Source organism: Abramis brama, assembly GCF_963993115.1.
Source record: "Abramis brama genome assembly, chromosome: 21".
In the NCBI taxonomy this organism is placed as follows: Eukaryota; Metazoa; Chordata; class Actinopteri; order Cypriniformes; family Leuciscidae; genus Abramis; species Abramis brama.
The window spans coordinates 11,014,205-11,039,448 of record NC_139983.1 but is presented as its reverse complement, the minus strand read 5'-3'; the positions used below and the strand labels follow the sequence as shown (position 1 = coordinate 11,039,448).

Here is a 25,244-nt window from a genome sequence, read left to right as displayed (position 1 = left end):
ATCATGCAGTCATTTTCAGCAGGAAAAATCAATTTCTTCACTAGGTCGCTATTTGCTTTTCAAAGTGCCCTTGTAGTCTTTGGCTCGAAGCACTTATCAATTTAAATGTTGTGAATTAATAATGTTTTTAAGCCACGTTCCTTGTATAAGCAGGGAAATGCTTCCACCCATCTCTTTTTTGTCAGTCCCATGTGGGCGACATGTGTGGCCGGTTATTCAATGGCAGACATAAAAATCTTTGAATAAGAATAACATGCAAACCATCTAAATATGGAACAGTTTGTTGCTTTTTTTAAATTGCTACCACACAAATAATTATGATTTACTGCAGAAGTACATATCTGTAGTTCTGCATTTTTTTGTCCCATTCACTATAATTCACTGTCTATTTTGTAAAACTGGTAACACTTTACAATAAGGTTCATTAGTTAACATTAGTTAACTACATTATTTAACATGAACTAATAATGAACTGCACGTATACAACATCTTTGTTAATGTTAATTTCAAATATTTACTAATATTTTATTAAAATCTTGTTAACATTAGTTAATGCACTGTGAACTAACATGAACTAACAATGAACAGCTGTATTTTTATTAACTAATGTTAACAAAGATGAACAAATACAGTAACAAATGTATTGCTCATAGTTAGTTCATGTTAGTTAATACATTAACTAATGTTAACTAATTAACCTTATTGTAAACCTTATTATTACTGTAAAACTCATGATTGTTTGAAAAGCAGTATAACTACAGTGGCCATGTTACACAAAAATTATGTCAATTAATAAATTACAATAGTAATAATACAACAAAATATAAAACTAAGTGCATTTCCAAAAGGTCTATAAAAAATAGGCCTATTATATAGCAGGGTTGGGTGATATAACTAATATATACACACACATATACAAACACTAACACACACACACACACACACACACACATATATATATATATGTGTGTGTGTGTGTGTGTGTGTGTGTGTGTGTGTGTGTGTGTGTGTGTGTGTGTGTGTGTGTGTGTGTGTGTGTGTGTGTGTGTGTGCGTGCGTGCGTGTGCGTGTATGTTCATTTTATATTACTCAGTTTTCATTTATGCAATTATGAACACCTCAATGTGAATAGTGACGATACATGGTAGATTAGTGGATGCTTCTAGTTCATTCAAGAAGTTAAAGCCTTACCAGAAGAGCTAATTAAAGATCATCTTTTCCTTTTCATATCTCAATCTTTACTATTTAAAAACAACAAACCAGGCTTCAAAGGAGAGTACCACAGCCAGCACACAAAACTTAATTGTTCCAGAGGGGCATGATGGGATATGACAGCTCCTCCATGACTGTCTGTGAGCTCAGGGTGAGAGCGGGAACAGGAGGGGCAGTTCTGGGAGCGTTGTGGATCGCGGGTGGCTCAATTAAACATGACCTTCCTCTGCCCCTGTCTCTCGCCGCACCGCCACAGGCTCACATGCAAATGCTGACCCTCGGCAGCCACAGCATCATAAATAAAAGAATACTTATTATCCATTTAGTAATATTTCCGACGAGTCTACCTTGATGGGCTGTTCTAAAAGCCAGTGGAAATATTCTCCATTGTTTCATTGTTCAGGGCTTGGCTAGTTATTCTGAAATTTGGTTGGTTGCCGTATACAGTACTCTGATCTCTATTATTATGAACAGTGAATAATTATAATATGCTATATATAAGAATATTATTCATTTCAAAACAGGTAACTATTATACATAATCATTCACTGTTAAAAAACTATGCAGATTTTATATATCAGTGTCATTGGACTATGATCTAGGATTTATAATTCATGGTTTATTATATAAATTAAACTAAACTTTTTGAATTTTCTATTTGAATATATTTTAAAATGTAATTTATTTCTGTGTTGCAAAGCTGAATTTTCAGTATCATTACTCTAGACTTCAGTGTCACATGATCCTTCAGAGATTAGTCTAATATGATGATTTGCTGTTGTGCTGCTTATATATTTTATGTGTGTGTGTATATATATATATATATTTTTTTTTTTTTGTTTTCAATCAGATAAATCAGATCATAATTTATTACAATGTCTTTCCTTAATCTGTGGGGTGAAATATGACCCAGACATGTTCTTGACGGAGATTCACCCCGTCACCTTCACTAGCCATGCCAAAAACGTTCAAAAGCATCACTTCAGGGGATAAATGTTAAAGACACAGGGGGGTGTGAACAAGTGAGAGAGTAGAAATCGAGATAAAGGATGGTCTGAAGGCAACTGACTCACAAAGATGTGATCAGACATCCGGCCAGACGTTTATGCTAATAGATTCGATATTCCTCGAGTCTCCCTGGCCGGAGCGGAGCACATGGGTGTCTGAGTGATGGGGAGGAGGGCCGACCGTCTCGGAATGTGACGCGCTCCCCTGTCACCTACAGCACAGCAGATGTCTACATTCAATCCCAGCGCCGCCTTTCCCCGCGCAACCTGAATAGAGACGGGGCAGCGGGGTCTAAATCCGACTGGCTCTTTTATGAAAAAGACGCCCACAACGGGAAAAGGCAGTACATATTCCTGGAGGCATTCCAGATCCGTCACTATTGCCAAACGCAGAGCAGCAAATTCCTCCGCCATATGGTAAGATTACACAAGGCCTTCGGATGTCACTGTGCGTACTGTACGACAGCTAAGCTGGCGGTTATGGAGCAGGAACGCGGATAAATCGAAAATCCTACGAGGCAGATGAGACCTCAGATGGTTGCTTTATTCCAGATGTATCAATTTCCTTGGATATCTAGTCCATGCAAGTGCATATGCTGTACTGGCAGGGGTGCCTGCTGCAAATGGCCAAATTCCAGAAGCTAATATTCTTTTGGCCGGAATAATGCAATTATTATTTCCTACCTATCAGCGTAAGCACACGGTGCCATCTGTTACACAAAAGCAAACATACACATCTCAATTACAAAACAGACAGCTGCCCGCGTGCAGTGTCAGCGGCGCACGAACCGTCGGGGAATGCGCTTGACTCGGCGACAAGGTCCTTTTCAAAAGCAGCTTTCCTTCGCGACCACCTCGAAAACTCAATAAGAAAATCCCAAGTGGTGTGATGTTACCGCCGCTTCTCAATTTGCGTCGACCGTAAAGACAAACCTGGCCATTAATCTGGGAAAGATGGCTGTGCAATCCATCACATATTAATTATTGGAGATGAACTAATCACCCGGTGCAGAAGCCAAGCAGAGAGGGATGAAAAACTCAGGCAAGTGAAAAATTTGGCAACATATGCCTATTTACATACAGAAGCTAAATGATAACAGCTATTAGTGCAGCAAAAATGGATAAACGGCCATCTGTTGAACTGAATAATACGGATGCGAATGAAAAGGGGTGTTACTTTTACTGTCAAACACAAAAACCTTGTTATCAGCCGAATCTGAGAGAGGAGTCAAAGACCATCGAGATAAGAGAGTGAAAACACGTCTGCGCGCTTCAGCTTGGACACATTAACTGTATTATCAAAGAGCCGAGGGCAGGTGGAGCCATTGTTTAGCATCATGGTAATGTCTGCCATACAAGAGGAGAAGCTCGCACTCGCTGTAAAAATCTGCTGGCTTCTCCGGTCTGCACACATTAATCTAACACAAGGTGGTCAATGGCCATGGAGGGAAAAGCAATTTCGCATCCTTCGCTCGCTGACCTGAGGAGAGCAGAGAGGAGGGGACAGATGGACAGAGGGAATGTGAAGAAAAAAAAAGGCATGCAAAAGCACAATCTAATATAAACTTGCTGCTAAAATCGACATGAAATGGTGTTCGCATTCAAGTCAAACAGAATATTCAGTGAGAAATAATGTAGGACAGTACTTGATATTCTCTATTTCAATTTGATTGCTTTGTGAAAAGTAGACTATGACACTATTGGTTAATATAAAATATCTATATTAGGGATGTCCCGATCAGGTTTTTTTGCCCTCGAGTCCGAGTCCGAGTCATTTGATTTTGAGTATCTACCGATACCGAGTCCCGATCCGATACTTCTATAATACATAAAAAAAGAATAAAGAAGAGCAAAAAACAGATCCAGGATGTTCCTTATTTTTTATTTAATTCACCTTATTTTAACATTCAACAACTCTGTTAACAAACAGAGCACTTCTGTGAGGTAGCTTGAACAATCAAGTAATAAATAACATAAATTCTTCACTTTTGGACTTTAGTGCAACAGTAAATATAAAAAAAGTCTAATATATAAACAAATAGCACCTCAACTTAAAATACCCGGCAGGCATGTAAACAAATAAAAAATAAAAGTGCCACAGTGTTTGCAAAGCCAGTAATGTGCTTTTAGGAACTGCACTCGCCGGTTTCACACTGCACGCGTTAGCAGAGCGTGCAGCGCGTATTTTTTTCGGCGCCCATGTTAACAGATTAGAGCATTCACACCGCACGCAGAGGCGGCGCGGCAGCGCGTAGAGCAGAAGCAGCAGTGCCGCGATCGTTTCGGCGCAGAGTCTATTTTTGCTGCGCCGCTTACGCTGAATTAAAGTGATATGCATTGATCATGGCCAAAATACACCGCCGTTTTATCCAAAAAGTGCATTGATGATATCTATTGTGTTTTAAACAGTCAATCAAATGACCAACATCAATTTAAAAAGAAAACAAATGTCCAAAAACAAACTTGTTGCCAGAACAATAAAAACAAAGATGAACCAAAAGTTATATTTATGAAATTATTAATAAAATAAGCTTCTTGACAAGTATTTTCTCTTAAATGTATTTGAAAACGAAATAAAGCAATGCCAACTTATCCATTATAGAGTAGGCTACTCTGTCTGTACACAACCCGCGGTTCAGCCGCGCGTGACAAACGCTGCCAGTGTGAAAGCAAAACGCGGGTGTCCTGCTCCTGCTCACCATACGCACTGCTCCTGCGCTGCTTATGCTCTGCTAACGCATGCAGTGTGAAACCGGCGTAAATCTGTGCCACCGCATAACTATAGATGTGTTAAATAATAATGAGAATATATATACATATATATCCGAGTCCTGATCGGGAGGTAACGTCCGATTCCGATCGAGTCTGAAACCACGTGATCGGGCCCGATTTCCGATCACGTGATCGGATCGGGACATCCCTAATCTATATAATAATATTAATAATAAGGTAAAACTTTATTTTCATTGTCCGCTTTAGACATTCTAAGAACCATAAGCAACTTTGCAAACATTCGACTATTTCTGCCATAATACCATGGTTACAGTTAGTGTGACTACATTAAATCCATGGCGAATGTTGGTGATTTGTGGATTGAAAAGCCCTCTATAACTTGTTCGTCAGCGCTGTTTGATCTGATATCTGTGGTTTATAACAGTATTCTGCACTGAATTTGAATGCTTTCCACTAGATCTCGCTGCAATATTATTAATGCAGCCGTGAATTCAAACGCTTTCTCACTGGATCTCCCAGCGTTGTGTAGTAACGGTATCGTGTTTAAGATTGAGTAAAGAGTAAACCTGTTCTGAGCTCTCGCTGGTGCTGTCTGGGTCTGGGTTGAGCAGCTCAAACGAGTAGCGTGGTTTTGTTTGTTATGTTTCTCATATGCAACATAAAAGGTAGCTCTTATCAGTTGGGCAACGCGGTGGTGGCACCAGTAGTCACACCGGCAGGAAAAAAGGTTGCAAAATGTGACCATTTGTCTGGAGCCCTAAACCAATTTTATATATATGCAATACACACACACACACATATATGTATGTATATATACACACACATATATATATATATAAAACCTTGTTATCAGCCGAATCTGAGAGAGGAGTCAAAGACCATATATATATATATATATATATATATATATTTAATTGGGGATAAATCTCCTAAATTCTGTTGTATTAAAAACATTCTTTATGATTATTCTCTTTTATATGAGATGCAACCTGTATTGCTGTACCCTAACCAGAGCTTTAGGTAAACTGCCTGCACCCAACATGTGTAACCTACGATCAAACCCAACCCGGAGAGATTTAACCGTTTTACAAAACATGCCATAAATCACACCGTCAAAGACTATTGTGCAGCTGGCTTGGAATCACAGTAAGGTCCAGCTGATGTCATTACGGGGACAGTGAACTCCATGACTGGACGCTTCCTATCTACTTTCAAAGGGATTGAGGAAGAGCTCGATTTAGAGATTAGTGCTCCTCTAGTGCCCTGCGAGGCCGCAGTATCTGTCTGAGAGCAGAGCTTGGATTTGAGCAGCTGAGCGCTCGTGTGATTGAGCCGCGGAGCTAAAAGGTCATGCTATCGACTGTGCCTAGTGTAATGGCCGCAGTATGGTTCAAGCCCTGAATCTTTAATAACCTTCATCATTAGCTCTTAGGAAATCAGAGCTCGCACAGTGCGGTATGAAGAGATCTATTGGCTCTTACCATCGCAATGCAGAGCTGTAACTTACAGGATTACAAAATGCAGGGTTAAAAGGCTGTTATAAACCATTATGCTAGATTAAAAAAAGTTCAAGGAGAAGTGTTAAACATGACTGATAGCACTACTCCATTAAGGCTGTTCTAACTACATTACATTTATGTTAATGTGATTGTTATTTACAGATTAAAAAAATAATAAAACATTCACAAAAAGATGCAGGAGCACATTAAAACAAAAGCACATTATAACCAGTATAAATTCATATTCTCTGTATAACCCAAAGTTTAGTTATCAAACAGACATTTCTAAAAAAGATAAGCTATCCTGGTGATTACTTGCATGGCTGGAGATGTGCATTAACTGAGCACCACAATCTAATTTGATTTTGAACAAATGTTAATTAACTACACAGAGCGCCAAAGTTAAACTAGAAACCTAGAATATATATGAAAATCATATATTAGTCTATTTTAGATAGAAAAACAGCACAGAAATGCATAGAACTGTCAATGCAGAAAAGCTCACAAATTGCTCATCCAATTAACCATGAAAATAATGAACTACACCTTATAAATTTGTGGCCTCTAGGACAGATTAACGAAGAAAAAGGTTTAGCAATTAAGATCAGGAGAGTTATGGGATAAGCTTAACCATGTAAGATAATAAAACCTACTTAGACTAAAGACTTTACAAGCACTTTATCAGCAGGCCAACCTAAAGATAATACCACAGAAAAAGAGCAAGCCAAATTCCAAAAGCCAGGATTTTGAGAATTAATCAATTATTTGATAAAAATCATCAATCAATTAATGCTGAATAAATTTCGAGTTGGCTTTAGACTTCTCTTCTTAATTCATATCTCAATCCCTCTATCTAGCAGACTATTTTAATATTCGTTTACAGCCACTGTTGCTTTTATAATTTAGAAGACTCAATATTTACTATGTCTAAATCTGACAGGTCACAGCTGCACTTGAACTTGATTGAAAGCATATGTTCAAAATGGAATCATAACGCACTACATAGTATTTACTTTATGCCTGCTATTTTTAATTTGTGTATTCCATGCTGTCATGTTCAGTTTTGGTTTCCGTTTGGTTTTGATGGACTCTTATGGTATTTCATTATTGTGTTTCCTGCTGGTTTCCTTTGTTCTAGGCTGTGTTCAAAATCGACCCCTATACCCTCATTCGCTATTTCCTACATTACTATAATATAAAATAGTTCACTTGAAGGAGTGAATGAAAACGAGTGAGTGACTTCGGACACTGAGTGCACTGTAAGGGCTGCCGCTTTTGCGTAGTTTTTGCTTGCTGTTTAATAATCATCCGTCATGGAAACTAGCATGTATAAACCTGAATTAAACAATTTAATAATGAAGTAAAAAGTAATTTATACCTGTAAGAAATTGCGCTGTAGCCACATTGGACCAGCGGTTTGGAAAATGGATGGATGATTCAGTTAGATGGATGATTTCGTACACAACCATAGTTTGCTCCTATGGTAACTGATTATGTTGTACACCAGTTTCTAGTTTAGTTCTTATTATTCTGTGCATATACAGTATAAGGCCCTCAGTTTCTTCAGTTCTTTGTCTTGTGTTTCTTTTAACTGTCAATTGTTTGCTCCTGTGATTTCTGCTGATTTGGATTATCTTCTTATTGTTATTAATAAAAGTGCTGCAATTACATCCCCTTCTCCTCATTTTGCCTGTCCTGTCATGACACATGCATATAATAAAACAATAACATAAAATAAAACATACATACTGTGTGCAGTATACATACTGCACAATACTTTCTTTAAAAGTATTATGCAAAGCATTTCATCATCTCGGAAATGCATATGATTAATTTGCATTAAATAAAAAAAAAAGTATTGCAAAAAAAAAAAAAAAGTCAAGTATCATCTCTGGTTCATCTGTCAGACTAGAAATGAAAGTTCAAGTCGAGTACATTGCATACAGTTTTATTACAGCTTATTTTTTTATACAGGATATATATATATATAGTAGTTATGTCAATTTATACAATAAACTACATTAAGTATTTAAGTATATAAAACAGTTTTGCTGTTGTATATTTTGCTGCCTAATGATCACATAGGAGTCCAATTATCACCTTGAAAAAAAGAAGAATATATTTCTGATTAAAACTAGTGTAGGAGATTAAAAATTGAGGTTGTTTTCATTTGCCAAGCTATGTCTATTTGAGTACACGGCATTGTGGGATACAGTATTTTATGCAATGTTCTGTGATTGTATACAGCATATTTTGAACCCAGGTCATCCAGGTACTCGTAGACCGTGGACAGTATATATAATTAATACAGTTTTTTTTTTTGTGTGTTTTTTTTATTTTTATTGTAGTTTGTAAGCCAATTTATGCTGTATACTGAAAGGAGCTTTGGTAACACTTTATTTAAAGCCTTTATATATAAAAGATTATAAAAGTATTTCTAATATATTACATTTTAAAAATAATTGATAATGCCTTTAATGCACCTTATAATGCATTTTCATGGTCTCATGAATAATTGTAACCACAGTTATAATGCATTATAATACTTATCTTTTCATTGTTCCACCTTTAGAAAGTATAATGCTTTTAAACACATAACAAACGAATTTCAGATCAAACAAGGAATCTGCATTTTAACTTTAGTTACAATTATTTATGAAAAGATATGTTGCAGTATTACACACATTATGAATATATAATGGATTATACATAAAGGCTTTAAGTAAAATGTTTTTTGTTTAAAGGGGTACTTCACAGCTGGCAAAGTGAGCTTTCAATAAAACTCGGCTGCCTATGCAGTAGAAGGTTTTTTTTCTTTTTTTCTAAATCGGTGCTACCTGACTAGAGAAAACAAAGAAAAAGGCAGTTGTCTTCCTTTTTGCCAAATTGGTAGGAAAACTTCAACACCCATAATGCACTGGGCATGTTGCCATCCAACGCTTTTGACCAGAGTCAAATAGTTTAGTAGGAAATACTTCTTAGCAAACTTTTAGTCATAATGGTGTTGACTTTTATGGTTCCCAGGTGCAAGAATTCAAAGAGTAAACGTTTGGCGGGAGTGAGTTACTTTCGGTTTCCAGTAGTGTTGTTTTTGGCGGCCTGTTTTAATTTTAGTTTTAGTCTAGTCTTTGTGTCAGGCTGTCATTTTAGTTTTTATTAGTTTTAGTCACATTCATACTCTTTTTAGTCTAGTCAAGTTTTAGTCGACGAAAACTGATGACATTTTAGTCTAGTTTTAGTCAATGAAAATTGTATTTTAGTCTCTTTTTAGTAATGCGATTCTATTTAACCCAGTCAATATATAATTTCAAACAAGGCTATCTTATTATAGGCTATTTAGTAGGCCTATATTTAGGGCTGTGACGGTGGCAGGTTTTTTTTACCACCGCGGTATTATTATTAAAAAATAATATTAAATTTTAATATTCGGGGGGTTATTAAAAAAAAAAAAAAAACTCGTTTTATATTTCCACACAAAGACGCGATGCACTCTGCGCTTTGAGCGGGATGTGGGACACGAGCAGGAAAACACGAAGATATCGATCTCTTTATGATATCTTCGTGTTTTCTACTTGATGTAAATTGGTTTGAAGAGCGAATTTTATCCTCCACAAGGGCGAGATATTTAGGCTGTGTTTGAGATTGCGCTGCCAGAGAAAGTGAAACTAAAAATCACCCACACGTGTCAAACGCGCTTTACAACTAAACTCGCGCCCAATGTCTAATATAACAAGCACAAACTGTGTTAAAAAGAATTTGACATGCAAGTACAAATGTAGGCTATCTGTCCTACAGCGTTTTTCTACTTTACCACAGTAAAGAATACGAATATAATAGGCTTAATTAAAAGTGAACCAAGAAACGTTTATAATAGGCTACCTTTAGAAAATGGGTGAGACGTGAGTGAAGATTTGGGAAAAGAAACAAGAGATTCCATGCAGGGATGAGTCACGATTTTTGGATATTCGATTAGTTTATTTAATTATAAAATATCGAATAGGTTGTGCGATTATACTCTAAAATAAAATCTCCATGTTCTGGCGCTAATGCGGTGACGTGTTCATGTAACAAGAGACGCTGCCAATAACGCACATAACAGCTGTCACAAAGAACCAGCAAAAGTAATGATTATGAATGTGTCAAATATATCAATGAGACATTTTAATAGAATAACTAATGGAGTAATATATGGTTAAATTCGCTGATAATCGGGTGACCAGATCGCAATCCAGAATTTAAAGCCGACAAAGCTATGGGTTCACGCACAACTCTCTCATTCGTCGTGACGTTACATTTCGTCTTGTCTCGTTTTGGTCAACGAAAATGAAGAGACATTTTAGCATAGTTTTTATTTTTTAAACCACATTTAGTCTCGTTTTTATTCGTCAACGATATTGCATTATACATGTATTTTAGTCATCGTCACATGACCAGCATTTACGTCTAGTCTCGTCTCGTTTTCGTCAGGTGATAACGGTTCGTTGACGACAATATTTCGTCATAATTTTAGTTGACGAAAGCAACACTAGTTTCCAGTGAAGGATCCAGTGCATTGCAGGCAGTGGGTAAAGGCTACAAAGAATTGTACATATGGAGAGAACACCAGGACAGAATATCTGAAAAACTTCTGTGTTTGTAGTCAACATTTCAAAACTGGATGACTATGAATACAGTGTTTTAGGTCAAACAGAGTGTAAAAACTGAAATAAACTGCCATTCCATCAGTTCCCACCAAAGCAAGAAAGCTGTTGTCATAATGTTCTATTCGTACCATAATGCTGTTCAAAGAGTAGACATAGTAAGACACAATTTCAGTGATAAATCTACCCTTACAATAACTGTTCTGTTATTAACCCTCAGACGATCTGACTTGAAAAAAATATGGTAAAAATTCTATACGTATTTTCAATTCAATCCCTTTTTCAGTAAAACAAGTGTATGAGATTAAAAATCGATATTGGTATCACCTCTGGTTCATTTTCCAAACTAGAAATGTTCGGTCAAATGGAGTGCATTCTATTGTGGAATACAGTACATGCAGTGTGCTCTTTTTGCACATTTTGGGCCCTTACATACTGTGTACTGTTTTTAAGATGCATATCAATTTCTTTTGAAATCGGCGGTAGTATTCTGTCATCCTGAACACAGCCCAAATTATTCCCAATCTCTGACAGAAGGAAATGAGTTAAACTGCTGCAAACTGTTACAGTCACCGGTACAGTGAGCATCTTGAAGGCACCTGTGCAGTTTAGATCCCTCATACAAGGACAGCAAGAGACGGCTCTGATGATTTTTTAGATTTTTTGAACCACCGGTGAACAGAAGCTGCCTGTTGTGCAGCCGTGTCTGGTTTGATTGAAGCCTGCTAGCACTCGAGATGAAGCTCAGCTAGACAGGACCGCAAGAGTTCTGAAGGTCACTTTCTCACCGTCTGACCTCACCGATCTGTCTGTTTATTGATAGGCCCTGGCTCGAGCCAACAGGAGCGGGGAACACGCTAGCATTCCAATGAGAACATCTCTCTGGCACTTAAAATATGCAGTGATGAACGCCGCGAATTAAACAGCAGCTAACACAACCGCAGGAGTTTATCTAACACTAATTTGTCCAGATTCTCTTCCGCACCGATGGACGAAAAGAGATGGGAGAGTGAAAATCTCAAGTGCACTCACCTGTGAAAGCCCCAGGTATATGGACACTGTCTCTGAGATGTACAAAAACCTCCCCTCCTTGTTTAGTGCAAATACAAATCCATCCAGGGACTGTGGAGGAAACAGAAAGAGAGAAAAGAGAAGAAACAAGTCAGGCGAGAGTCTCACAAATAGCTTATTTCTCACAGCACAAAGAGAGAAGCCATCAAGCCCAGAATTGCAAACAGAACCGCATCCCATGTGGAAACGACTGACAGATCATTAAAGAGCAACAATTACAACGTCAATTAACAGCTCCGGATCACAGACGCCTCAACTCTAAGGGATGGTGTGAGCAATACATAAATATTAGGCAAAAATGCCTCGTTCATATGAATAATGGTAGTTTTTTTTTTTTTTTTTTGTGACAAATCAGATTTGTTTTTACGTATTTCCAGATTCGTTTGAGTTGACCTGCGTCTATCAAGGTAGTTGATTGTGTAATATCAGACAGAACTATTATCTCGGATGTGTCCTTGACAATGATTTAAGTGGTGCAAATATGGCTAAATTTCTTGCTAGATACAGTATGTTAGTTTTCTGGATAAACCATGTTTAGTGCAATGTCATTTTGAACATGCATTTCTTGCATGTCTGATCTGTCTCACGACTGTATGGTTGGATAAGTTACAGAAATCCCCAAATAAATTGATGTTTAGTTTTAGGTTTTAGTACTTTTACACATTTTACGTATCCCATTTTAGACATCTTGACTGGTTACCTATAGAAAACACAAGATAATCAATAAAAGAGCTCCTACATATTTTAATACAAGCAGTATTTCTCTAGGGTAAGTGAGAAACATTGTTATAATACTAGGCAAAGTCTTATGGATATTACATTATGTTGTTTTAAAACTATGTATGGTCGTAGGGTCTTTCAAATACTTAAGGGCTCAAGAGTGGAATAAGTTACCTCTGGATATTAAAAGTATTTCAAAAATGGTTGGTTTTAGTTTGAAAGTCAAAAGTTGGTTATTAGATAGGTTGTTTTAGTGATGAATTTGTATTAGTGTCTTGTGTGATGGATGTTGTGTGGATGATAATCTATTTCACTCAAATGTACGTCATAATATAAAAAAAACAACAGATTTGTACGTATGTTTCATTGCGGCTTTAGGGTTTAGGTTACTGGGTTTATTGTTTCAACGTTATGTTGGCAATCAACATTGAGATTGACCAATGAAATCTTTAGAATGCACAGTGGGCAGGATTTTGTGGATTTGTGCTTAAATGTTTAAGGGGAAAAACAACATGCTTCATCGCTGTGGCAATTACTGTAAATATTGTATTCAACCAGCATGTTAACTAAAAATGGAATTAATTTCTCACATTCTGGAGGAAATATTTTTTTCAATGCACAAGGTAGCAGCGTGAAGAACAGAAAAATTTCACCGCACACACAAAACCATATGAAAGCTGAAGTGCTTAATTGTGAACAAAATCACCTCTGTTTGGTCAATGACACACTGCAGCTGCAAAATCACTTTTTATTTAGCATGGTGTAAACTGCTGGCAGAGCTTGGCAAGCGGTTCTGTTCTCAGTGCCACCACCACGTCTGAGAATAACAACCCACCCTTATTGTAAAAAACATGCCTGTGAAAATTATATTATGTTGCTTCTTGCACGTTTCATGGAACTTTCAAAGTGAAAGTTACTAAAAGCGTGTTCAGTTTTACCTTTAACAGATGAATGTGAATCTGGCAACGTTTTAATATGCAGGATGTTGTACGTTTTGCGGCGGTTCAGAAATTAAATGTCCGGTGAATGGCGCTAAAAGCGTAATGCTATATTGTGTTTGAAAATAACTTACCACCTACACTAAACCCTAACCTAAAATAACCAATAGCGTTAATGTCCCCCTGTAGTCAATAATTGTAAACTCATCTTTGATCACCAAAATGACGTTAAAACGTCTTTTCTTCTAAAAAATTTTTGTCATGCCTTAAAAAAGCTTGAATGTAACTCTACACCCTTGCCTCATTTAGTATATGTGGTTTTATGAATATGCAAATTAGCCCCACCTCCACTCACTCACACCAGCTCAGAGATACACTCATTGACGTGATTGGTTACAAGGTAGTTTGTGACGTCAGAAACACCAGCGATTTCCATACATATGGAGCTGGTTATTTGATAGAAACTTCAAACTGTAATATTTTACAGATCATGCACTAAAAGTGTTTTGAGGTCATAAGATAGTTTTGTGTAAGGAACCGCATGAAAATAAGTCTTTATTAATCATTATTACATGGCTTGGTTGAATTCTAATGTAGAATGCAGTCTGTTATTTCTTGATAACAGACCGCTGCTAAGTATAACACACCGTTGCCATGAAAAACAGAGCGTCGCTATGGACGCAGGATTCTAACCGTAGAGACGGAACGGACTATTTTCTTTAGCGGAAGCAATACAATCGTTTTTAAATCAATATTTTGTGTCAAATTATTGATTTATTTGGTAGGTAGCCATGTAATAAGTGGGATAATGTAGAGCGAGGCAGTTGCTATAGCGAATACAACCCCTTCAGGCTGATTGTCGGGGTTGTATTCGCTATAACAACCGCCTCACTCTACATTATCCCTTACATAATATGCCTCAGTAATCATCATTTGTGTGAAAGGGAACAAAAGTTGTTTTTGCTTTACGGTTATAATGTTAATTTCAGCTGGAAACTGCAGTAGATTGTATTGTGTTTAGGTACATTTTCGGAGTTTTACAATATATAGAGGCATGTTTTTCCAATTTGCCTATAGGTTGGAAAATGAACAAGGTATAAGTGTTAGCCGCTTACCAGGTAAAAAAAACAATAACTTTACTGTAGTTTAGCTTCTTTAAGACAGACACAGTTTCAAATGATCTTCCCTGAAACTGGTTTCTAGCATACATCTGTGGTTTCTAGGGTGTTCTGGATGGTTGCTTACTAGTCCAAGTCTCTACATGGTAAAAAATATTTTTTGCTTTTAATAAACTAAACTTAATTTACTTGTACTACATACAATCGATTTGTCCAATAAATATGAATTGACAAAATTAAAAAAGTTATTTAATATTGTGAAAGTAGGTAAAAAAAAGAAACTAAATACAATGAGTTGAGATTTCATCAACTGTACAGTATGTTATTCTAGTCTCCTATATATGGCAAATCTTCCTCAGTGAGATTTTTTTTGTTGCCTGTTTTATCATTATAAACACACATTTAAACCACAATTTTAGACATCAATCACACTGGAGCCATCATTCATGTCTGTAGTACAAACAATACAGGATGAAGCCAGCATTTAATGTGCAATACAATGTTTAGTAAGCACTGCTAATCATCACGGAAGCCATGACCAGTACATAAATATTCTGCAAAACAAAGCCTGATCCTTATCAATAAAAGTCACATACATAAGAAAAGAGTGGTCGTGTTGGGTTATTATGGATGTTGGACAAAGGGAAGCCGATATCACCGCTGGAGGTGCTGCTGTTTGGTCTCCAACAGTCAACAATTAAGGCATCGAGGTCACATGGGTTAATTACATATTGTCCCCCGCTGCCTCAGATAATCCGTAGGGTGATGCACCCTGGGCGAGAAAATGGCAGAAAGGAAAGAAGAGAAAAAAAGCAAGGTATTGTGGACAATGTCAGCTGATCTGATCACCTTTTTATGAAAATCAGGTTTACACAGACGGGGTGGGAAAGCATCCCTCTCTCGTTTATTTCTGAGTTTAAAGCAGCATTGGCAGCTGGCGAGAGAGCGTGCGGTCTCTGCTCGCCGATAAAACAGAGCAGCCTCGGGCTATTTACAGCGTGCTGATATGCAGCTGACAACAGCACGTCCCACGGCGGCCCGCTAGCGCACCACTTCCTCCCTGAGCACGCATCTGCTGGAGGTGATGTGTTAGACTCGCGGTTTACATTACACTGCGCTAATGCTAATACTGCCCCATTATATGTCACTTTACATTTGAAATGCTAATGTGCCAATATAGATGCGTTAACATAAATGCTACGCTAACACGGATGCTTATTTACCTTACTTAAAGCAACAAAAAGCTTCAAGGGACTGTATTCTACACATTTAGCATTTAATTTTTTCCCTGAAGTCCACTTATAATATCAGTCAAGGTTTCTTGCACCAAAGTGGTTGTAAATTAGCCTTAGCTGACCATGTTTTGCCCTCGCTCTGACCCTCAGGGGCTATTCACAGAGAATGCACTCTTATATTCGCTCTGAGCTATTTTTTAATTGTTGTTCTATGTAAATATGCTCAAGACAAACATCTTTGTTGCATTTGTTATGCCTTGCTAGCCTCTTTGCATGTGAAAACTACTGATATACTGTAGAGTTCACGTTGTTGCATTGGTCTGTACATATTCTCAAGTTTAAGTCAAGTTTATTTATATAGCGCTTTTCACAATACAGATTGTATCAAAGCAGCTTCACAGTATTAAATTAAAATAATACATCAATGCTTGTTTCTAGTGGAAAACGTCCACGTTTGGTAATGTTGATCAATAGTATTGTTGATTGATTAATTAAATTAAATATCCCCAAATATCCCCAACTGAGCAAGCCAAAGGCAACAGTGGCAAGAAACCGAAAAACTCCATCAGGTGACCTAATGGAGAAAAAAAAAAACTTGGGAGAACCCAGGCTCAGTCGGGGGCCAGTTCTCCTCTGGCGTTTTTATGAACTAGAGGTCGGATTTAACTATAAGATTAAAAGTATTATATGAATGCCTGGCTGAAGAGATGCGTCTTTAATCTAGTTTTAAACTGGGAGAGCGATTCTGAGCAACGAACAGTATCAGGAAGACTATTCCAGAGTTTTGGAGCTAAATGTGAAAATGCTCTCCCACCTTTGGTGGATCTGGATATCCTAGATATGACCAAAAGCCTCGAATTTAGTGATCTTAAAGAGCGCGATGGATTATAGGGCGATAGAAGATCCGTTAAATAGACTGGAGCTAAGCCATTTAGGGCTTTATAAGTCAGTAGCAATACCTTGTAATTAATACGGAACTTTATAGGTAACCAATGTAGTGATGATAAAATTGGTGTTATATGATCATATTTTCTTGATCTAGTAAGAACTCTAGCGGCGGCATTTTGGACTAACTGTAGCTTGTTTAATGAGGACGCAGGACAACCGGCTAATAAAGCATTACAGTAATCTAGTCTCGAGGTCATGAATGCATGAACTAATTTTTCTGCATCAGAAACTGATAGCATGTTACGTAGCTTAGCAATGTTTCTAAGGTGGAAAAAGGCTGTTCTTGTAACATATGAAATATGATTTTCAAAAGACAGGTTGCAGTCTAGTATAACACCCAGGTCTTTTACTGTAGAGGATAAAGTAACAGGACATCCTACTATGTTAAAGTTGTAGTGTGAGAGGTTTTGTGGGCGGTTTTTTGAACCGATGATTAGTACCTCTGTCTTGTCTGGATTTAATAAAAGAAAATTGCGCGTCATCCAATCTTTTATATCTTTAACACACTCTGTCAATTTGGATAATTTAGCGTTTTCATCTGGCCGTGATGAAATATAGATTTGAGTGTCATCAGCATGACAGAATACCATTCTATTCTAATGGTAGTAACCTCATAAACATGACAAATTTTGAAACAGATATGTTTATACTGAATATATATACTATATACTTTAAAATATATACTATATACTATATATTCAAAAGTATGTAATATTGTGAAATATGATTACATTTTTAAATAACTGTTTTCTATTTTAATATATTTAAACTGTAATTTATTCCTGTGATGTCAAAGCTGAATTTTCAGCATCATTACTTTTTTTTTTAGTGTCACATGATCCTTCAGAAATCATTCTACTATGCTGATCTATCTGTCTTTCTGACCAACCTGTCTGTCTGTTTGTCTGTCCATCTACCTGTATGTCTATCTGTCTGTCTACCTACCTACCTCTCTGTCTATCTACCTACCTACCTACCTGTCTGTCTACCTGCCTACCTGTCTGTATGTCTGCCTGTCTGCTTACCTACCTGTCTGTCTGTCTGTCCAACTACCTGTCTGTCTGTATATCTGTCTGTCTGTCTGTCTGTCTGTCTACCTGTCTGTCTGTCTGTCTGTCTGTCCAACTACCTGTCTGTCTTTATGTCTATCTGTATATTCGTCTGTCTACCTACTTGTCTGTCTGTCTGTCTGTCCAACTACCTGTCTGTCCACCTACCTACCTACCTGTCTGTCTACCTTCCTGTCTGTCTGTCTGCCTGTCTGTCCACCTACCTACCTGTCTGTCTGTCTACCTAGCTGTCTGACTGTCTGTCTGTCCACCTACCTACCTGTCTGTCTGTCTACCTAGCTGTCTGACTGTCTGTCTGTCTGTCCACCTACCTGTCTGTCTGTCTGACTGTCTGTCTGTCTGTCTACCTGTCCATCCATCCATCCATCCATCCATCCATCCATCCATCCATCCATCCATCCATCCATCCATCCATCCATCCATCCCTCTGAAAAATGTCTGTGTAAAAATTCAGTGAAATGATAAATTCAGTCCATTCTCTCAAACGCTGCATCATGTTTATAGAGCGCAAATACTGGCCTTCTGTTCTCCTCCATCCCTGTCAGTTCATCTATACACTAAGAGACCACCGTCCCCTCCCCAGTGGAGGGTCTCTCTTGGACTTGTGACCTGCGAGAGACTCCTCCTGGCTGTCAGGAAGGACCCGCAGCAGTCACCTCCAGCCAGTCTGCAATCATCTCCACTGCTCTTCCTTCAAACGCACGGCATCTGTGGGCCAGGTCTCTGAGGAACACTGCGTGCCTCCGCCTGGCTCCCCTCCATGATAAACGGCCTCTGTTTACAGGCTAACCACTGTGTAAAGTGCACAATAAATCACTAGCCAGACAAACTTCTGGGGGAGAAAAGTGTAACATTAAGATGGGCCTTTTTTGTCATTTGTTTAAAGCAGTCATGCCTTGCAAGCAGCTTCTCTCTCTCTTGCTCTCTCTTTCTGGGGAAGAAAGGAAGAAAGCGTCTCACAGAAGGGAAATGAAACTCTGTAACGGTTTGGGATCTGCACACTTGACCTAAGGCAGCAAAAGCAATAGAATCTAGATTAAGATTAAATGTAGACGAAATTAAAAAGTGTAATTCAAGCTTCTTGTGGTTTTAGTTATTCACAAATAGCATTAACAAGAGGCAATATTAATGCATCATCGTTAAATTAATTGAATCCTCATTTAAATGAAAAAACAAAAACATTACATCACTGAAAATCTATTTTCAGGGGGGTTTTTTTACTCAGTTTTTGTGAACACAAAATCAAATTTTACCCTATTTACTTTTTTAATAAAAAGTAAATAACTTTCTGGCTTTATTGTAGAAGATAAAACAGTTTGAATTATTCTACATTAAAATAAGTTTGTTCCTCTAATAAAAAAAATAAAAAAATGTAATACATTTTAGGCCAACATATTTATATTTTTTTACTTTACATAATGTTCCCAGTCTTATTGTGCACATTATTCAGAAGAGGGAAAAATTAATTTAAAATTTAAATCTTTTTATTTTTAAAATACTTTTTCTGCCTCTGAAACAACATGTCCTCTGTTGACGTAACCAAAGCCAAACACAGGGGAAAAAAATATTAACCAAGCATGTCTTTCTTGTTGAATATCCAAAGAAATTCACTCAGAAATGTTAAATCCCAGAAATAAAGCGGTTTTAATGTTGACTTTAAATAACACGTTCCAGGACTTACTGTGCATATTATTCTAAAGAAAAATATTTTTTAAACAATTTTAACATTTAAATCTTATATTTTTTTCTGCCTCTGAAACACCCTTTCCTCATCCTGATGGATAAACTAATCTCATAGTTTCCACAGAAATGTAACATTACAGAAATTGCATGCATTTGCAATACAGTTTTGTTCTGTTTTACTTTAAATAAAGCTGGAAAGCTTGTGTCTCCTCGAATTATTTGCTTCACTATAAGCAATTGTTAAATAGTACAACTATAGACCACAATCCCTCAAACAAGAACATTCCTGCCTCTCAGTGCTACAACAGTAAACACGGTCTGGAACTCAGTAGCCTTGTGTTTTCTCTAACAAAGGACAAATATACGTGAGCTGAAGGACACGCAAGCTGGTAAACATCAATCTAGTCGCTGCACCCTGGCCAGAGCCACCACACGTCCACATTAACACACACAGCGGACGCCAGGCGAGACCAGCCTCATTGACTATTAACATATCATTAACTATTAGGTCAGACAAAATGAAGAGGGAGAGAGAGAGAGAGGCAGAGAGGAGCGGGGCAGCTGGTGATGGGGGAGATGCCACATGTTCATCTTCCTCAATCACATTCCCTCCATTCTCCAACAGCCTCCATGATGAAGAACTGCTCAGCCAAACCTGGGCACGTGGACCCTCGCTCGCACAGGCATTGAGCTACAGGACTCCTACATGCAATGCAAATGAAGACTTAAACCCCTCCACAATACAGTAAGTCAAAACAAAAAGTTGGAGGACATGGCCATATAAACAGTTTTAATTAGAAATATTTCATTTGGCTGATTTCAAACATTTCAAGAAGTATAAAAATGCCATTCAGTCAAAGCACACTTTTTCACCTGGTGCCACATATATGTTAAAAAGAAGTTGTGTTTGCCTGAAAAGCGATATACAGGTGGGTAAAAGGTCGACATACAATAACCAAAATAAGATCAAAAATTAATTTGCCGCCATTTAGATAACAGTTAGCAGAAATATAAAACAATTACTAGCATATAAATGATTATTTTACTATTAAAACATAAACATTTTCTTAAAAAGTATATTAATAAATATAATAATATTAAATAATATTAATACTTACTAGAAGCTCACAAGCCTCTTTTTTACTTTTAAATATAAACATTTACTTAAAAAGAATATTATATATATATATATATATATATATATATATATATATATATATATATATATATATATATATATATAATAACTTATATTTAAATAATGTATAATTTATTACTTAAAACAATCAAACACACACACACAGACACACACACACACACGCACGCACGCGCACACACACACACACACACACACACACACACACACACACACACACACACACACACACACACACACACACACACACACACACACACACACACACACATAAAGCTGCTAGAGTGCTATCTGTTCCAGACTGATATTTGGTAATACACTAACAAAATATTATTGGGTTACACTTCATTTCAAGGTGTAATTGTTACAGTGTAATTAGATATTTAAGTACTGAGTACTTACTAGTATAACTACTAGTACTTACTATAGGGTTAGGGTAGGATTAGGATTTGGTTGAGGGTTAGTTGCAATTTTTATATATATATATATATATATATATATATATATATATATGTAGTTGTAATTATATATTTAAGTACTGAGTGCTTACTAGTACAACTACTAGTACTTACTATATGGTTAGGGTAGGATTAGGATTTGGTTGAGGGTTAGTTTCATGTAATTATGCACAATTTACTGTGATTACTATGGTAAGTACATGTAACATATGTAACATATGTAACAAGGACACAGTAAAATAAAGTGTTACCCATTAGTGCTACCAATTATTATGCTCAAAAAATTGATGCTCAAATCAAACTGTGGGTGACCCAAAACTCAAAAACCCAAAGAGAGAGAGAGAGAGAGAGAGAGAGAGAGAGAGAGAGACAGATGAGAGGTGTTAAAAGAGATCTTATCAGAACTTCTAAATTGTCACGGGAGCCGTGAGTGATCTTTTCCACTGAAGTCAATTTTGAGGCTGACAAGCCATGTAGAAATGTGCAAATATGGATGCGCAGTATTGATTTCTTTATTGAAGGCACGAGCGCGGGAGATGTTCAGATCACTCATCCTACCTCTCGCCGAGACCTCTTTCAAATAAGAGCGTCGTTAGATTGCTCATTTCTTATGGAGGCTTAGCGTTGGGGGAGGGGGTCTGTGGAGGTACTCGACATGGCATATTTATTGGCCTGCTTCACTCCAAATGACCTACTACAAGCATCCATTTAAAAAGGTGTGAGAGTATCAGATCCTGCTGCTTGGTTCTCACTCAACCTTTTAGCATATCCTCAATTCTCAGACACAACATATATCGACATCTACACTAGGAACAGAAATTGTAAACATGTTAACTGTTCTGGCTCCTCTTAAAGTCAGCATGAAATCAAAATTAACTCTTCTTGTTTTTTTAATGGAAAATTGCAGTATTTTTTAAATGTCAGTATATATTTAAATTATTTGAGCAAATCTAATTTTCTATTATTGAGTTTGATTAATTGAATTTATTTTCTATCAATATCATTTTTTATTAATGTCCCCTCATAATCTTTAATCCAAATAACTTCCCCTCCCTCTTGCAGCTCATCTCTTCTCTTCTCTGATGATGTGTTTACTGACGTGAGGGCGGAGCAACCTGTCACTCACATGAGATCCACCAATAGCAAACCTCAACCATCCAATCAATTCCGCATGGACAAAATCAAGTCCCGCCCAACATTTTTTCTTGTTCAAGAAGTCGAAATAGATATATATACGACTCAGATATATGTCATAATAAGGAAGAAAAGACCATCACAAATTCCATTTCATGCCGACTTTAATGATTTCAGTGCCTTAATCGTTCAATTAATAATGCTTACTTAATAATCCCACTGCAAAATTAAGAGATAAATAGAGTTTATTTAATTAATTAACAAATAAAATATAATATAATAAATATAACAAACATAACATAACATAATAATTCCATCAATACTAATAATTTTAAATGTATTATTATTATTATATTATTAAATGTATTAAATATATTATATAAATACATTATACACTGTTTGCAAAAAATGCAACACTGACTAAATATGTAATGTGTCTAATTAAAACTGTTTATTGTGTGAACTTCTAAGGCCATGTCCTCCAACTTTTTGTTCACACACACACATACATACATACATACATACATACATATATATATAGATATTTATACACGCAGACAATTATTTAATACATAGTTAAGGCCTGGTTTGGATTGAATTAATATTGTTATATAACTAGGCCTTAAGTAATAACTAGGTATTAAATAATATACACAACATAAAAAAATTATATATTGTATCCATTTACTTCATTTACTAGCTTCATTTATTACTTCCTATATTTTAAAATATTTATTTATTGTTTGTTTATTTATCTCTCTCTCTGTCCCCACTAATTTCCTCTTTCTATTAACAAAAAGTGCAAAAAACGTAAAACAAGTTGTCTCTTGACACACTGCCTACTGGTCAGAGTTGTTGGACATCTGACATATGAAATCTAAATTAGAACACGTCACCAGAGAGGATATGGCAAAAGCAGAACGCTGGCTTTCCTTGTACAAACTACCACACTTTTAAAAAGTTCCTTCGGGTGAATATTGTTTCGACTTCCCTCCGCGCCAGGATTTAATTAAGTGATAACAGTCACCTTCAGGTGATGACACAGGACAATAATATCTGGGCTAAAGGAAAACGCTGAGACTGGCCAGCACGTATTATCATGAGCAAAGATAGAGAGAAAGAGAGAGAGGGAGAAATCCGTACTTTAGAAACACGTCTCGGCTTCATCCAGGTTAGACTTGGGAAGAGGAAATATTTTCCGAGTCTAATCTGGAGGGTTAAGGGGGGGATTTAGCTCAACCCTAAGAGGATTAAACATCATTTGAATGCTTATGTGTTTAAACACAGGCTTAATAAAACAATATGACGTCAGTACAAACAAATAGGGGCCTTGACTTGATTTAGAGGAGGAAGTGCCCATTAAAGGAACACGCTGAATTTTTGGGACTTCAGCTTATTCACCGTATCCCCCAGAGCTAGATAAGTCCATACATACTTTTTTCATCTCCGTGCGTGACGTAACTCTGTCTGACGCACCCCCCGCTAGCCTAGCTTAGCACAAAGACTGGAGGAAAATGGCTTCAGCTAGCATACTGCTCCCAATAAGTGACAAAATAACGCCAACATTTTCCTATTTACATGTTGTGATTTGTATAGTCACAGCGTGTACAAATAACAATGTCACAAGAGACACAGTCATCTTCTAACCGTATACATACTGGGAACTATATTCTCAGAGGGCGAAGCACTGCTACTTCTGCGGAGTGATTTACTCCAACTCTGAGCGAACTCTCTGCTCCTCACCACGGGCTTCTCAGGCGCTGCGAGCAAATCACTCAGCCCAAGTAACAGTGCTTCTCAGTATGTATACGGTTAGAAGATGGCTGTGTCTCATGTGACCTTGTTATTTGTACACGCTGTGACTATACAAATCACAACATGTAAATAGGAAAATGTTGGCGTTATTTTGTCACTTATTGGGAGCAGTATGCTAGCTGAAGCCATGAATATTGAATATTGAAACTGAAACAGAATATTTAACAAAAATAAAATGTAGGACTTGATTTTATCCATCAGAATGCTAGGAGGTGGAGCAAGTTACAATGCATCACATGCACCAATGAATCGCTTACTTAGTCTAGGAACTGTCAGAAACAAAATTTGTATTTTATGTCAACTTTTAGCTAGTATAAAATCGAAATGTGTGCCGCGTGCCTTGGGCATGTGACTTGCAGTGACGTCCTGCCATGTAACCTCAAGCAAAAATGGTTAAATCCTGCAGGAAATTGAACAAAATAAAATCTGGAATATTGCAGGGATCCTGCAGAATGAAAAGAAGAAAAGAAAAAAAACATGCAAAAATGAAAACCAGAATCAAAGACGAGTTTATTATGGAGGACAGACAAAGAAGCCTAGAGATATTGACTGTAGCCTGGCTGAAAACGATTCAGCAAAATTTCCCCTTAAAATGATTGCAATGACTGAAATTAGTTTTAATGACATTTATTACTAAAAAACAGAGCCACATATGCAATGCTTTCATCAAAGAAACTCTTTTAAGAGCACAGATCCACTTCGTACTCACATTTTCATCCATATGCGCTGCACTGGAAATATGTATTTTTAATTCATACTTACCGGTAGATACAAATACTCAGGCAACAAGCTGGAACGATTCCCTCA

The 25,244-nt window shown here is 37.0% G+C and overlaps 1 protein-coding gene across 3 annotated transcripts in view; it reads right to left on the bottom strand.

Moving 5' to 3' along the window:
• The window catches only part of npas3 (neuronal PAS domain protein 3), a 333,561-nt gene that overhangs the window by 106,261 nt on the left and 202,056 nt on the right, over positions 1-25,244 (bottom strand). For all 3 annotated transcript variants that reach the window (XM_084096866.1, XM_084096867.1, XM_084096868.1), the window contains exon 5: positions 12,124-12,213. In XM_084096866.1, the coding sequence (XP_083952992.1) occupies positions 12,124-12,213 (90 nt within the window). The remainder of the gene's footprint in view (positions 1-12,123; positions 12,214-25,244) is intronic.